The 14,338-nt window shown below is 37.7% G+C and overlaps 1 protein-coding gene across 2 annotated transcripts in view; it reads left to right on the forward strand.

The window, feature by feature from the left end:
• TENM1 (teneurin transmembrane protein 1) overlaps positions 1-14,338 on the forward strand; it is a 227,882-nt gene that overhangs the window by 93,515 nt on the left and 120,029 nt on the right. For both annotated transcript variants that reach the window (XM_062006336.1, XM_062006337.1), the window contains exons 5-8: positions 3,037-3,189; positions 8,242-8,441; positions 9,846-10,056; positions 13,372-13,473. In XM_062006336.1, coding sequence (XP_061862320.1) covers positions 3,037-3,189; positions 8,242-8,441; positions 9,846-10,056; positions 13,372-13,473 — 666 coding nt within the window. The remainder of the gene's footprint in view (positions 1-3,036; positions 3,190-8,241; positions 8,442-9,845; positions 10,057-13,371; positions 13,474-14,338) is intronic.

The raw sequence follows: 14,338 nt of genomic DNA on the forward strand, positions 1-14,338 counted from the left end.
TACACGTGGGAAATACAGCTGAGAATCTTAAAAATGGATTTACAGTGTGAGAAATGACATTGTGGCCTGCTGTTGTATTCCACAGCATTTTCTGTGTCCTTTTGTGTACAAGAGGAACAGCAAAAGCCAGAAATTCACTAGAAAAATCAAAGAGAGAATGACTCAAAAGATAAGTTCTTTTGAGCTTTCTAATGAAATTCAGTACATGCCTACTTATTTCTAAAGAGATTTGAGAGAGAGACATTTGAAAGTTTTATTTAATCTTGTTTGGTGAAATATATGTATATTTAAAACATGATGTACATATGTTGTAGGAAACACAAGCTTTGTAGGAATTATGTATACCCTAGGTAAAAAAGAAGCCTTGTAGAAAATGAAGAGACAAGGTAAGGCTCTGTGTCTGCTAAATAAACATTTGTTATTCCCTGTAGTTAACTACTGAAAAATGTAACTCTAGGAATTAATGGCTTTACTGGTGTATATGATCCGGTTAGCACCAGAGTAATGCTTAGATCTGAAGGCAATTTCTCAAGAGCTGTGGCTAATGTAATGAAAATCAGATTGCCTTTAAGGTTGCAAGATGACCAGGCTTCTGCAGCGATAGAAATCATTCCATTTCATTCAAGCAGACCTTGTTTTTCATAGCACTGTGCTTTGTTTCTCAAATGCTCGGTCTTGTGCGTTGTTTGAAGTGAAGCGGATCTACCGCTATCCCGTGTCATCCCCACAGAAAGTCCAGGGCTGGCAGAGACCACCATCTCTACTGTGTGGTCGGTGTTTCTCAGGGAGGAAACTGACTGTCAAACAGACAAACAGTTATGCTAGCTTGCCAAGCTTTGGCACAGACTGCAAAAACAGCAGCGCTTGCTTCCCCAGCCTGAAGGAATGCAAGTGAACTATTTGAACTGGTGACAAAGTGTAGCATTTGTAATCTGGAAAAGATACACAGCAAGGAAAAGGAGCGTTACATATTCAGTCCTTGATTTGTGACATACTTTCTGCAGGACCTGCAAATGCTGTCTTAGGAAATGAATGATAGTAACAATGGAAACAGTGTAAGAAAGCAACTGGATTATATTCATGCTTTTGTAATCAGTTAAAGCTTATTGATGCATGCAGTTACGTTTTGCTTCTAGTGTTGATCGGTTTGAAGTGCTGGTAGGATTATTTGCATTAGTACAAATGAAACGTACATTCATTAGTTCTCAGTCCCATTGCACTTTGCTCCTTTTTGTTGATATTAACTCTTTAAATAATAATAATGTCCAGAAGCTCAAGCCAGAAGCAAGAACCGCCTGCTCCAGAGATGTCAAAACATGTTGATTTGTGTTGTACCTTCTGTACAAAGCAACAATCTGTCTTGCATTAATAAGCTCAAAGATCAGAGCTTAGGTCAGTGTCATCTTACATCAAGACCCTTGTCAAAGTGTTAACATCATCCCTTGATGATTTCCAGTTCATAGAAAATAAGCAATCCAAGGAAGTCACTGATGTCGTAGCACTAACTCTGGAGTAAGCTTCTAGTATCAGTTCTGGGGAGTGGGAATTTACTGGCCAGTGATGTGTCTCCAGAGCCCAAATCTGATGGTGAAGCAATGATTTGAGCATTCAGTAAATTTGACTCTCTTCTCCTGAAGCCAATATAAAAAATATAAACATATCACAAATATTGTCACCCCACTAATTCAATAGAAATGCTCTCATTTACTTCATTTGGATCATGTATCTGTGTCTGAGTGATCCAGGAGTGTGGAGATCTGGAATTAATGATTGCAGACTGGCAGCTTTGCATTCCTGTGGTAGTTTTGGGCAAGCCCTTGCCAGTATAATTTCCCTTTTCAGCATGGAAGTGAGGCTGGTGAGCAAACACGTAGAAAATGGATTATAGATTCTAGGTTTCTTGTTGCAATGTATGTGCAAATGCAAAAGAAAACAATGTACTTTCTAAATGCAAGACTCATTCTAGATCACACTTAAATCTTCTGAGAGGCTTTGAGGTTCCTACACAATTCAAGAAAGCAAATATATTGCCTTTTAGGTTCCCACTGTGGGCAGATCCTACTCAGTGCAAATTGCTCCATGAGGCTAAAGAGCCTGCTACTTGGGTTTTGCTCTTTATGTGACAATTTCAGCTCCTCTGTGGGGGGTGTCTTCAATCCATATTTTAGTGGGTCATAAGTCCTCCCTGCTGAGTTACTTCAATGCTAGTGCAACCTCTCCCTTGGAAGAATTTGCCCTCCTCAGTAAGGCCTAGGTAATTGTCTAGAATAACTGCAGTACTATTATATTATGCTTAAAATAAGATCCTCTGTTGCTGTCTCCTACCATCCTTTGATGTCTCAGATCAGACACCACGGAAAGGAAAGCAGAAAAAGTGAATAGCTATGCAGGCAAAGTAGAGTAGTCAGCCCTCATACATGGTAATAAGGGTAGTTTATAACTGCATGAAAGGATTAATTTAGTAGATTTCCCAGTACATCCATAAATAACAGCTATATTTCTATTAATTTGTGTTGCATATATTTTAGATCTAGATCTAGAGTAAATCTGTAGAGTCCATGTTTTTACTAATATTTAACCTAAATGAAAAGGTTTGGGAATGCAGTGGGCACAGTTTCGCTTAGAACTGGATTGGAAAGGTGAGAAGCTTTACTTGGTGTCCATGCTGTAATCAACACACTGGACTCTTTGACAGTTGAAGACTGAGAGACAACATTGATGTAGCATTAGGATCTGTCACACAATATTAAATTCATTCAGCTGTTATCCTTTTAATTGCAAATATTTCCATTAATTGCTGTAGAAATTCATCATCCTGACCTGGCTGAGCTCCAAAAGAAAATGTGGAAACTAATTAAACATTAAGTTTTAAGGTAAAATAGTAAATTGCTCATTAGACCCCTTGAAATTCTGATTTATTACTAACAGAGCAAAGTAATTCTTGACTTGGCAGAAACTGGGTCATGGCATTCTTTCTTAGTCTGACTGAAGGTACTGTAGCTTAGACATCAATTAATTATCTTGCTCTTTTTGCAGCAGTACACTTGTTTGGTTTAACCTGGCAGCTACAGCCTGTTGAAGGGCAACTATATGAAAATGGAGTTAGCAAAGGAAATAAAGGAACAGAATCCACGGATACTACTTACTCACCAATTGGAGGAAAAGTTCCTGATAAAATGGAAAAAAAAGGTAGGTGTGATTGAGAAGACAGACAGACAATGAATATTTAAACATTGCTACTGTCCAGTTCTGTATTTGCTACGGTTTTTCAGTATTTTAAGTTCAGGTTCTATTTTCTGTAGTATAACTTTAAAATGACCATGAAAATACCATAATCAAATAGTGCTCTCTAGCAGAACTATCACTGTAATTAGCAACCGACCCAAGCCATTAGGAAAGTGATGTTCAACAACAAAATAATTGTCCTTCTTTTATGAGAGAAGAGAGGTTACAGCATTTGGCTTCTGTCTTTAGACAGGAAAAGTGAGACTGTGTTCACCTTGTTCCCATTTGTGCAGAGGACTTGATGCTGTGCCTGTCTTACAGACCAAGTCCACTTTAGGCAAAGTGAAACCCTTTGTACTGAGAGGTCAGAATATGCAGAAGGGTAGAAATCTTAATGCTTTTAAAGGAATCCAGTTCTTGAAGGCATAAGCTAAAATACAGTCTCCTGTCACATCCTGGCTTAACCAGTCAGAGTGAATCAGCTCATAGGAATCCACTGAGGTTTCACAAAATGCCTGAGCCAGTCTGGCAGCTCCCTGCTGCCAGGGGATGGTCTCCAAGCAGTGCCTTGCCTCCCCATGCCCACTGCAGGGATTATCTCCTGCATGACCTAAACCCATCAGTTCACTGTGGCAAGCAGAAGATGGCTTTGTTAAAAGCTGCAAATGGTCTTCTCCCATGTAAGGGACTGAGCCAGCTTTTTCGAAGGGGCTGTGAAGTGTCAGGGTTGGTATAGGAAAGGAATGAACCATGCAGCCAGGAGCGTGAAACAGAGAGCAAGGCTGCATCTGAGGTGTGCAATTCGTTCTCTCAAATCCTTTAATTTAATCTTGTTAATCACCTACTCTGGTATTAGTTGCAAGCTCTTCCCCTTGACGACTGCGGTGATGCTTTTTGTCTGTAAGAAGAAGATGGCCCTCCCATTTCTGATACTTAGAAATAAGTGGATAAATCAAATTTAGATCAGAGAAAAGGGAATGGGAGTAGAATACGAACCCTAACCTTTCTAGCTGTTAGGAGTAAGCTGAAATTCAGCTGAGCATTCTGCAATGATGGGAGATTTCCAGAGGTTTGAAATCTTAGGGCAGAGCAGAGATCCAATATTGTGTATGCCAGGTAAGGTCCATGACTCTAAATATGAGACAAGGTAGGACATTGTTGTTTCTACCAGTCCCTTCAGAAGGAAGATTACATCTCACATCAATAGTCTCACAGACCAATTTGTCACAACTGGATAGAGATTATATTAGATAAATCAGCAATAGAAATATATGTATAAGTAGACAATGATGTTGTTATCCGTTATTTCATCCCTTAGAATGGATTGGTTGTGAATTGCAGTAAATGTTTTATATACTTGTGTGGTTTTCTCCTGGTGCACCATGGGAAATATCTCCAATAGTTCTTCTCAACTGCATTAAATCATTTCATCAATGTATTACAGATTTAATAAAAGCTTTTCCAAAGCATGTGCAGGAAAAACATCAAATCCACAAAATATCTTAAAAATTAGGTGATTGAAAAGAGAGCTAAGAATGTGTGAGTCAACAGAGACTCGGTGTGGTAGGTTAAAAACCAAACCACCTGCTGTGGTCCAGGCAGTCTCAATTTCCTATGTAGCTACACAATTTCACCTGTTACAGCAGGGCCACTTCAGCAGTTTCAGAGGTCAGTCATGAATATAACTTGACTTTTGTCCCACTTGTCCCCTTTCACTTTTTGGGGGTAACCTGTAATGCAGAGTGTAGGCTAACAAGGAGTATACTCTTGGGAAAACACAAGAAAAATCATGTGGATTTAGTACCAGGCATTAATGCATGTGTACTCTGGCTGTGGCTAGTTTTTCCCAGTGCTTGTAACAAATTCTCAATGTAGATGTGCTAGGAAAGAAGATTTGGAAACAGGGAACTCTTTTTCACTACAACAGGATACCACAAAAAGTTAATAATTTGCCTGTAAACGTGAAGCCTCTGATGTGATTTCACAGCCATAAATAACTACTGTTAGGTATTGTGACTTCCCATTTTCTCTGCCCAATACAGCAGCATAGAATGCTTTTTCTGGACTTTGAAAGCATGTATTTTCAATAATCTTTTAATGAAAATCAAGTTTACAAACCAGCAAGTCAGATTTCTTTAAGAAGTCACTTTATAACACACTGACCCGCGGCTATGAGTTAACATTTTAATATGTAGTAATGTGATTAAAATCTCAGACATCCTATTGATGCTGATATTTACCAGGGGAGTACAAGGAGATTGATTGTTCCAGGATCAGTAATAATCAGCACATGTGTACTTGCTTGTGAAGATAATTGGCACCATGCTGTTTGGAGTTTTACTTTCTTGAAGCCAAGAGAAACCTGTGATTAGGAATCTATCTCCTGGTTTAGACTCACAAAGAAAGTGTGCTTAGAAAGAACAGGGAAGCATTAATATCAATTGACAAGATTGGGAGCTGTACAAGGAATTGAATAGAGATAATTTAATGATAGTTTGTCATAAGAGAAACACTGTTATGAGAAAAAGGTTTTGAAACAAGAGTGGACTCACATTGCAGCACTTGAATTTTAAAGGCTTATTTTGAACTTTTGCAAGAAAGAGCAAGGAAGTATATGAGGAGAGTCTGGGAATCTTCAGGTGCCTTTTTTTGTACAGCCAAACACCTGCTTAGTTCAATTAAGCATGGAAATAAAGCTAAATTCTCGTTCTATAAAGAATGCACAGTGGCTCAGTGAATATGAAAACATGCACTTCAGGCGTGGCTCTTGGAGTAACCTTTTTCATGCTGTGTGATTGTCTGAAGAAATTGTGTTTGAAAGGCAGAGAAGCTGCGACTGCCTACTTGTGTGTATTTCCATGTTACAGTTGTGAAAGGCAGCATGCCCTTCTGTGCAATAAGATAAAAGTAAAATCTAAGTGCATCTGTTTTTTTAAAGATGGCATGAAACTATTACTAAAACAAAGGTATTTTCAGACAAATGTGGAAAAACTCAGAGATATGTTCAACACTAATGTGGTATTCAGCATAACTTGATAACATCAACTAGTGAAAATACTCCCTGACTGAAGACATAATGCTTTTTATTTTCAACAAAAAAAAGACCTTCTCATTTCCACAAACTAAGAAGCAGTTACTGTATTTTAGAGGACCTTGAACACCGACCAATAATGCCATTAACTTCAAAAATACTACTGTATCCTTGACTTTTTACTTAGTACTCCACGATCTTGTAATTGACTCACATTAATTACAATGTGTCAATATCACCAAAAAGTTCCTTAGTGTTTTACTTAGCCCAAGGTAATTGCTTGCAAGGAATCATTAAGATTTAATATCTCTGGAGTGCTGGAAATAGGGGAAAAAGTTTTTAAATTTACATCGGCTAAGCAGGATCTTGTATGGGTTGATGTGGAAAAGAATGCACTTTTGTTGCCCAAATAGGAAGTTTAATTCCTTTTTCAAACTCAGCATTCAACTTTTTTTTCATGAAGCTATTTGGACAGAAGTAGTCTCACCTTGAACACTGGTGAAGTGGCAATTTGGAAATATTTTAACTCATGAACTAAATAACAGGTGTAATTTAGAGTGTTAGATTACAAGTTCTGTGCTCTAAAATTAGATGCTTTTATATTGATAAGGTGTTAAAAGTCAGCTCCTGATTTTTGCTGTAGGTTTGGTGACACAAAGCAGCCATAAAGCTGGAAGATCCAGTACCCTGAGAATTGTTCCTGCCTTGTAAATTAAATCTCTATTCATTAAGAATGCTAAGTACTTCCTACACTAGTTAAAGCCTATATAAGATCCCACTGAGGATCTTTGTTATTAATACATACAGGAAAAAGCTGGCCCTGACTTTGCTACTGCTGTTTCCATTTGCAATGGCAATTTATAAAATTCCACGTGCATTACATTGCATTAGATATTTATATGCATTATTGTAAATTATGAGGCTCCTGTCACTTTGATTGCTCCTCTTTATCCTTCACAGTTTTACTGGACTGAAATCAAACATCAATGGATATAGCTGTATTCCATCTCTTGGCTCTCCCTCTGATGTAGCATATTGTCTTGCTTTTCCTTTCCTACTTGAGAGAAAGTATAGAAATGCAAGTTAGAGATTTGTAGAACTTAGAATGGAATTAGGTCAGCTGTTAGCAGGACTGGCTCTGTGATTTTCAGCATGTCCCAGTGCTGATCACAGACAGATATTAAAATACACAAAGATGATGACAATAGGCCAGCAAAGCAAGCCAGCTCCAATTTGATTTGGCAATGTCTTCTTTATGCATTCCATTTCCCTTTCTGTTTCAGCTCTCTCGTACCCGTGTGTGAAGTTACGTACTGTAGATGTCTGCAAATTTATTGTTAGGCATCAGGAAATTATGCCAGTTTTCTCTTTGGATTGCCTGTCCCTGTCCTCATGCCCCTGTTAACGCTTTCATGCAGAAAGACCAAGCCAAAACAGATGTTCTTTATTTCTCCAGAACTAGATTATTGCTACCACAGTAAAATCATTAGGAACGGTGATTAATAGAAATCTAGGCTTTGGCTGTGGGCTTCAACCTACCAGGTTTGATGGATTTTCTGTCCTCACTGGTGTCCATTTGTGTAGCTTATTCAATGCCTCTTCAGCAGCAGTCTGAAATACGTGCCAGAGTAAGATCTCCCACTGCCTTCTCTCTGTGTGTTCTCAGCTGAATGGGTTTTGTTTGCATAGCTGATAGGTTAAGACCATGGTTTACACAGCAGTACTTCTACCTTTTTATATTCAGTAAAGTGTTCCAAGGTGTCCAGGGCAAAAATGCTCTGACTATTGTCATCAATATTGCATACAAGTTTATTTGTATTTTACAACTAGTTGAATAAGAAATGCGGTGGTTTCAGTGAAATGCCCTCTTTTCAGAGGTGGTTTTCAGGATATTCCGATATATCTAAGGCACCTTTGTACTTCATGATCTTTTATGTTCACACACCATGAGTATTCAACTGACTTGTTTGTTTCTGGGAAATTAGTGTTTCAGAAGGGCCGGGCCATCGACACGGGAGAAGTTGAGATTGGAACGCAAGTTATGCAGACCATCCCCCCGGGTTTATTCTGGCGCTTTCAGATCACAATCCATCACCCCCTGTACCTCAAATTTAACGTTTCATTGGCGAAGGATTCTCTGCTGGGAATTTATGGCAGAAGAAACATTCCACCTACTCACACTCAGGTAATTAGAAATAATACTAATTCTATCATGCTTCAGTTTTCCAACGACAGTGAATGGGAGTGTTCACAAAACACTCTGAAAGCAGAGAGGGAGGAAGGGACTGGCTATGACCACAAGAAGCAATCTGTTTATCCCTTTCTTTTGCTGAGCTATACCCTCGAACCATGCTCTCTCAGAGGAAGGGACCATGTCATACCAGAAGGATCAGCAGTTGTGATGGCATTGATGTGACTGTCTGGGAGGCTGGACAGATCTACAGGGTGCTGCTATTGTATCTTCTTTGTGAGGACAGTGGGATGAAGAACCAGATCATTTGAAAACACTTTAATCTTTTCATGACTACACCAAAACAAACGGTTTCCACGGTATAAAGTAAATAGAAAAACAAATGGTTCTACTTTCTAATGTTAAGAATATTTTTTGCATTTTTAATTCTGGGGATTTTGCAGGAATAAAGCCTAGCTGAGCAGTAAGAATATGCAATATTGCTGGTCACATTCGACCTTTTTAGGCTCAATGAATTTGGCATATGAAGCTGTCACTTCTATGGATAATATGCTTTCTTCTGGCAGGATCACATTCCATAGAGTTCTATAAACTTACATATGGAATCTTGGATAGAATGTTTAGAAGGAACCTCGAGAGATTACTTAGTGTAACCTCAACAATTATTTAGCAGAGTTTGAGTTTTTAGAAATAAACACTTTAAACTGGCATCTGCTTTAACTGAAGCTGTGTCTTCAGTTGAGCTGAAGTTGAACTGTACTGAAAATCAGAAAAACCTAAAGAAATACATACACTTCTTGAAATACATACATTTCATAGAAAGGTCTGCGTCTCTGATTCTTGGAGCTTAACTGGTGTTAAAGTTGTCAGCATCAACTTAGTTAGAGATTAACAATTTCCATGTTAAAAATAGATATTGTTTGCATTCATAAAATCAAATAGAAATGAAAAGTATATTTAAGTTTTGATGTGCAATGTTGATGTTAAGGGACAAACATTTAAAAATCTGTTATAGAACAATAGGTTCTTTAATCTGTTCTTGGCACTTGAGATGAATCACTGAATAATGCAGGCAATAGAGCTTGGGAATTTTGGAATTATTCCCATTGAAGAGATGTAATTTTTGAAGTAAATCTGCCGTATTTGGTGCAGCAAGTCTGAATCTACACTGTCACAGCAAACAGTGAGTTTGGATGCCAATTTTCTGACCTACCATAACGGTTTTCATAGAGGAACTGAAACTAAATAGACTGTTATGAACTGCTGTCCACATTGGTGAATACTTAGTCAAATAATTCCTCTGAAGATTTCAACTGTTTCTTCCTGTTTGTTTGAGATATGCAGAGCAGATTCATAGAAATGTGCTAGGTGGTTAATTTTTGCTCACTATTATTTCAGTTTGATTTTGTAAAACTGATGGATGGAAAGCAGTTAATTAAACAGGAACCAAAAAACTCAGAGGAGGCTCAGCAAGCTCCCAGGAATCTGATCTTAACTTCACTGCAAGAGACGGGTTTCATCGAGTATATGGATCAAGGAGCTTGGCATATGGCATTCTACAATGACGGAAAGAAAGTGGAGCAAGTGTTTGTACTGACTACAGCAATTGGTAAGAACAATTACAATAAAATTGTTGTTCTGATTATTACATTGGGAAGCTGTGTTCGAAAAGAAATGATTGACCTTGATCTCAGCTTCTCTTAAGTATTCTCTTAAACATGTTTTATTTCAGCATAGTTTAATTAACCTCAGTGGAGCAACTTCATGTTTATGCCAATATTAGACAAATAGCAACATTTATGCATTGAAGATGGATGTTACCAAATTAATTGTGACATTTTCCTGTGTGTTTACATTTTTATACGATAGCTTAAATGCTTCAGTAATTTCTGGTGTTATCTTGCTCAAAGTAAAAGGAATTCTCTCTGCCCTCTCTGTTTTCATGGGAACCTTTAAGTTCTTGCTTCCAGTATTTCAGTCAGAAAATCTAAAAAGCAGCTTTTGTGGATTTCATTACAATTGTTGTTGTTTTATACAGTTATTCACATGCACCATTTTGTTTGCAACACAGAAGACAAATATATCCTGATGGCATATCAAATCCCTGCTGCCTTTTTAATACACATAGGTGGGCAAATGTTTGTAACTCTAGATGTCGTGAGCAGTGCTCACACATTGATTTGCTTCAGAATTTAGGGAAAGTGTTATATTTATGACAGTCTTGGTTTGCTGCAAGACTTTAACCACTATGCCCTTTAGTTAACCTGTTCTACCATATGTTTAGCAAGATGTCTTTACTAGTAAAGGACATGCCATCTGCTCTTTAGAACAATTGGATTCTATTTTTATTTGATGGTAAATACCTTGCAGGGAAGGATGGTATCAGGATTGTATGATTCAAATACCAAGATTTTGAAGGACTTGTAGGAAAACAATTTAGAAATTAAGATAGAATTGTAATGCCTGGTTTTGGTGTAAAAGTTCAACTTTGCACTGTTGAGAAAAGCAAATATTTTACAAGCAAGACAAAATGCCACTATTCAGTGTATCAAGAGAAGATAATATTCAAGCAGTTTATGAAACACCTTTTCCAGATACTCCATGAAGAGCATCAAACCTGGACAAACTCCAGATGAGAATACAAATATTTGCCCCCTTGTTTATTTCTGCTGTAAGACAGCAGTGGTTTTACAGGAGGGTTTAACCAAAATTTCATTAAGTATACCTTCTCAAAAAAACATGAAATTGAATGCTGCAGTTTGGCTCTTGTTACATTTGGTGAAAAAGAAATTGTCCATCCCTTCTCTGGCCAATAAGCAGAACAGACTGGGTCTTGTAGCAGGGAGCAATGAAAGCCACAGTGCAGGCAGGAATCCTTGTACTTAATCTCAGAAATGGCTGTAAGAAGATATTTGGGTGAAAAAGAGGATACATGATGCAAGAATCTACTACTGATGCATATGAAAATAGAGTTAGCTATTGTGTTTTCATAACCTTTGTTGTTATCTTCTGATACTTTGCATAATGATTCTTGAGTGCTTCTTTCGGTGAATTCCACAAAAACAAATAAATCCTCAAGCTGTAGTTCTTACCCTAGACTAGACTGCAGTCATATTTGCCAACTCTGCCAACAAAGGAATCAATCAGGACCACAGAAACATTCAGAATAGAACAAGAGCTCTGATACCTCTCTGCTGGTTGTAACTTGTTGACTGTGTGAAGCAGTCTTGCCCTCCCCACGAGCATCTGTTTACATCCTCTTCCAAGATGCTCAGTATTAGTTATTTACAAAACTAATTTTGCTGACATCTTAGTCAAAGCTCTAATCAGACTTTCCCTTGAGGGAGGGTAATTTGCATGCAAAAATCAGGCACACCTCATAGACTGAATAAAGACCAGCCCAAACTGGACATTGTGTCAAGGGGAAGTAAGTGCTCAAACTGTTAATTCTTCATTTCAAATCAATGTAGAGCAAGAGAGGAGTTGATAATGAACAGTAATATGTAAGAATTAATAACAAGCAGCGTGTCTGGAAAAAAATATAACTTCCAGAAACAAACTGGTTTTTTGCTTTGAAACAGACATCTGTTGAGGTTAAGGATATCTGATGGATAGATACATATCAAATGCCTGTTCTTAGGTATAAACTGATGTTCTGAAAGGAATGTTTTGAAATAACAGTAGGAGTTTTCAGGAGGAACCAATCCTTGTCTATCCAAGTGGCCATAAATAAGATCAAAATAAACTCACTTCCATTATTCACATTAGTTGTAGGATGTGCTTAGAATCCATCTTTTGACAAGTTACATTTCAGTTTAAAGATATCAAATTTGATTAGATTAAATATTTCAATGGTATGCCCTTTCTTGAGAAAAGTTTTTCCTCCCATATCACTTGCTATAGATACTCTTCAAAGTGATCTGATTTCTTTTTTTCCTCAAGTTATTATTTTGAGAGCAAGGAGTCATATTTCCCATCTTCTGATAGCCCGAGGTACTTCTCCACATCTATAAGTGCATCTGCCCATCAAACACTTGGTTCCCACTGTTCTGCAACCCCTGTCCTGTCCTGCACATCACCTGCACAGACTGTAAACACCCTCAGCCCTCATGCTGGCCTGACAGTGACCTGCTCTGCGTGGGAACATCTTAGCTTTGGATTTGCTCCATATTCTTTACATAAAAGCCATATAAATCAGTGAATCCCCTGAATTCCTGTAGGAAATGCATGTGTAAATTAAAACCAGCTGATCCATATACAGATAAGAGCCTGTCCCCAGACGTGTGAGGTTAAGTGGTTTACTGTCCAAAGCTATGTGATAAAACATGGGCAAGTTTAAGATCAGAACTGAAGGTGAGGGGAGTTTCTTCAAATCTGTTTTTTTTAGCCCTTTATTGCATTGAGTTTCATCACTCTACAAAAGACGTTTTTTCTTTTTTTCTCTTTTCATCTGATGGTGTAAAAGTTAAACCCCCACCCCCTTCCAAGGAATTCAATTCACATTGTTCAAATGAACACCATAGAAGGCAATTTACTCTATAAACAGGTTTCAAACAAATTACTTCAGCAATAAAAGAAAGTGTTTAAGATGGACATTTTTCAGCAAATGCTCTGGTTCTTGCAGTGCTTTTAATGGTGGTAAATTTTACATGAACACTTACTTTAAAAGCTTTTTGGTGTACTATAAAGGATGCACTTGTTATCTCAAAGCTGTCAAGACAAAATCTAATATTTGTAAGCTACTTGAACAAGAATTTTGTTTTATGCTCCCCATGAATAAAAATGGGCCTTTAAACTGCTTCTGCACCTATTTGTATGTTGCTACGTGTCCTGCAGAGTGAGGTGAAGATGCCATTCATTTCAGTCCAACTAATTTATGGGTCGGTTTTATTTTATTTTTTTGTGCAAAACTCTGAATCAACAGAAATCCTGGATGACTGCTCTACAAATTGCAATGGGAATGGAGAATGTATTTCTGGGCACTGCCACTGTTTCCCAGGATTCCTTGGCCCTGATTGTGCGAAAGGTAATTTGATGTTAACTGATTCATGGTGCATGACAGGGATCTCAATGAGATCATGGGGGACTACTGGACTTGCAAAGATTTGTACTGATTAAAGGAGAGAAAATTCTTTTTTCCAGCTGAATGGCAGATACAGTACAAACACACACATTCAAAGTTTCTTTATATCATACTTGAGCTAAGATGCAGCCAGCTCCTCTCTCTCCCTGACTTTCAGAGTTAGATTCCTCCATCCCTCTTTGCATCTGCTTGGTGATTATAATATTCACTTTTTTAATGTTACCGTAGCATACTGTTTTCTGGTATTTAATATGACAAACAGTTTCACTGTGGAGAAGATTGCATAAGTAAGTCAAATGCTTCTGTGATCTTAACTTGAATAAGGTGTAGGAAAGAAACCTAAAGCAGTTTAGAGACTGTTTTTTGACATTGAACAAAACAAACAAAAAAGTGCTGAAAAGACAGTAAGTGAGCTTATTTCTGGTTTCAATATTTCTGTCAGTATTATCCATCATCTACTGGAAGTTCTCATGTTTTTCCAATGTTTCCTCAAATTTAGAATTAACATTATTTTTTATAGCTTGATTGGCTCAGAAATTGATGCTTCATTGTACAACTAAGCTTCCACATTGCTGGTTTATGTGCAGATCAGCAATGGCTAAAGCTTCAGTAGTGTCAAGTCTGCTTAGAAGAAAGAAAAGGGCAGTATCTTGCTTCGGTACACAGGGAAGAAATATCAGCCTTACTGAATATCATAAGCAGACATCACTGCAAATTTTCTGCAGAGACCAATAAGGGGAGGGAATTATTTTATCTTCTAAGATATCCCATTTCAAGTAAAAATTAAGGTATCCTACTAAAGCACACT

This window comes from Colius striatus, chromosome 13 (genome assembly GCF_028858725.1).
Source record: "Colius striatus isolate bColStr4 chromosome 13, bColStr4.1.hap1, whole genome shotgun sequence".
In the NCBI taxonomy this organism is placed as follows: domain Eukaryota; kingdom Metazoa; phylum Chordata; class Aves; order Coliiformes; family Coliidae; genus Colius; species Colius striatus.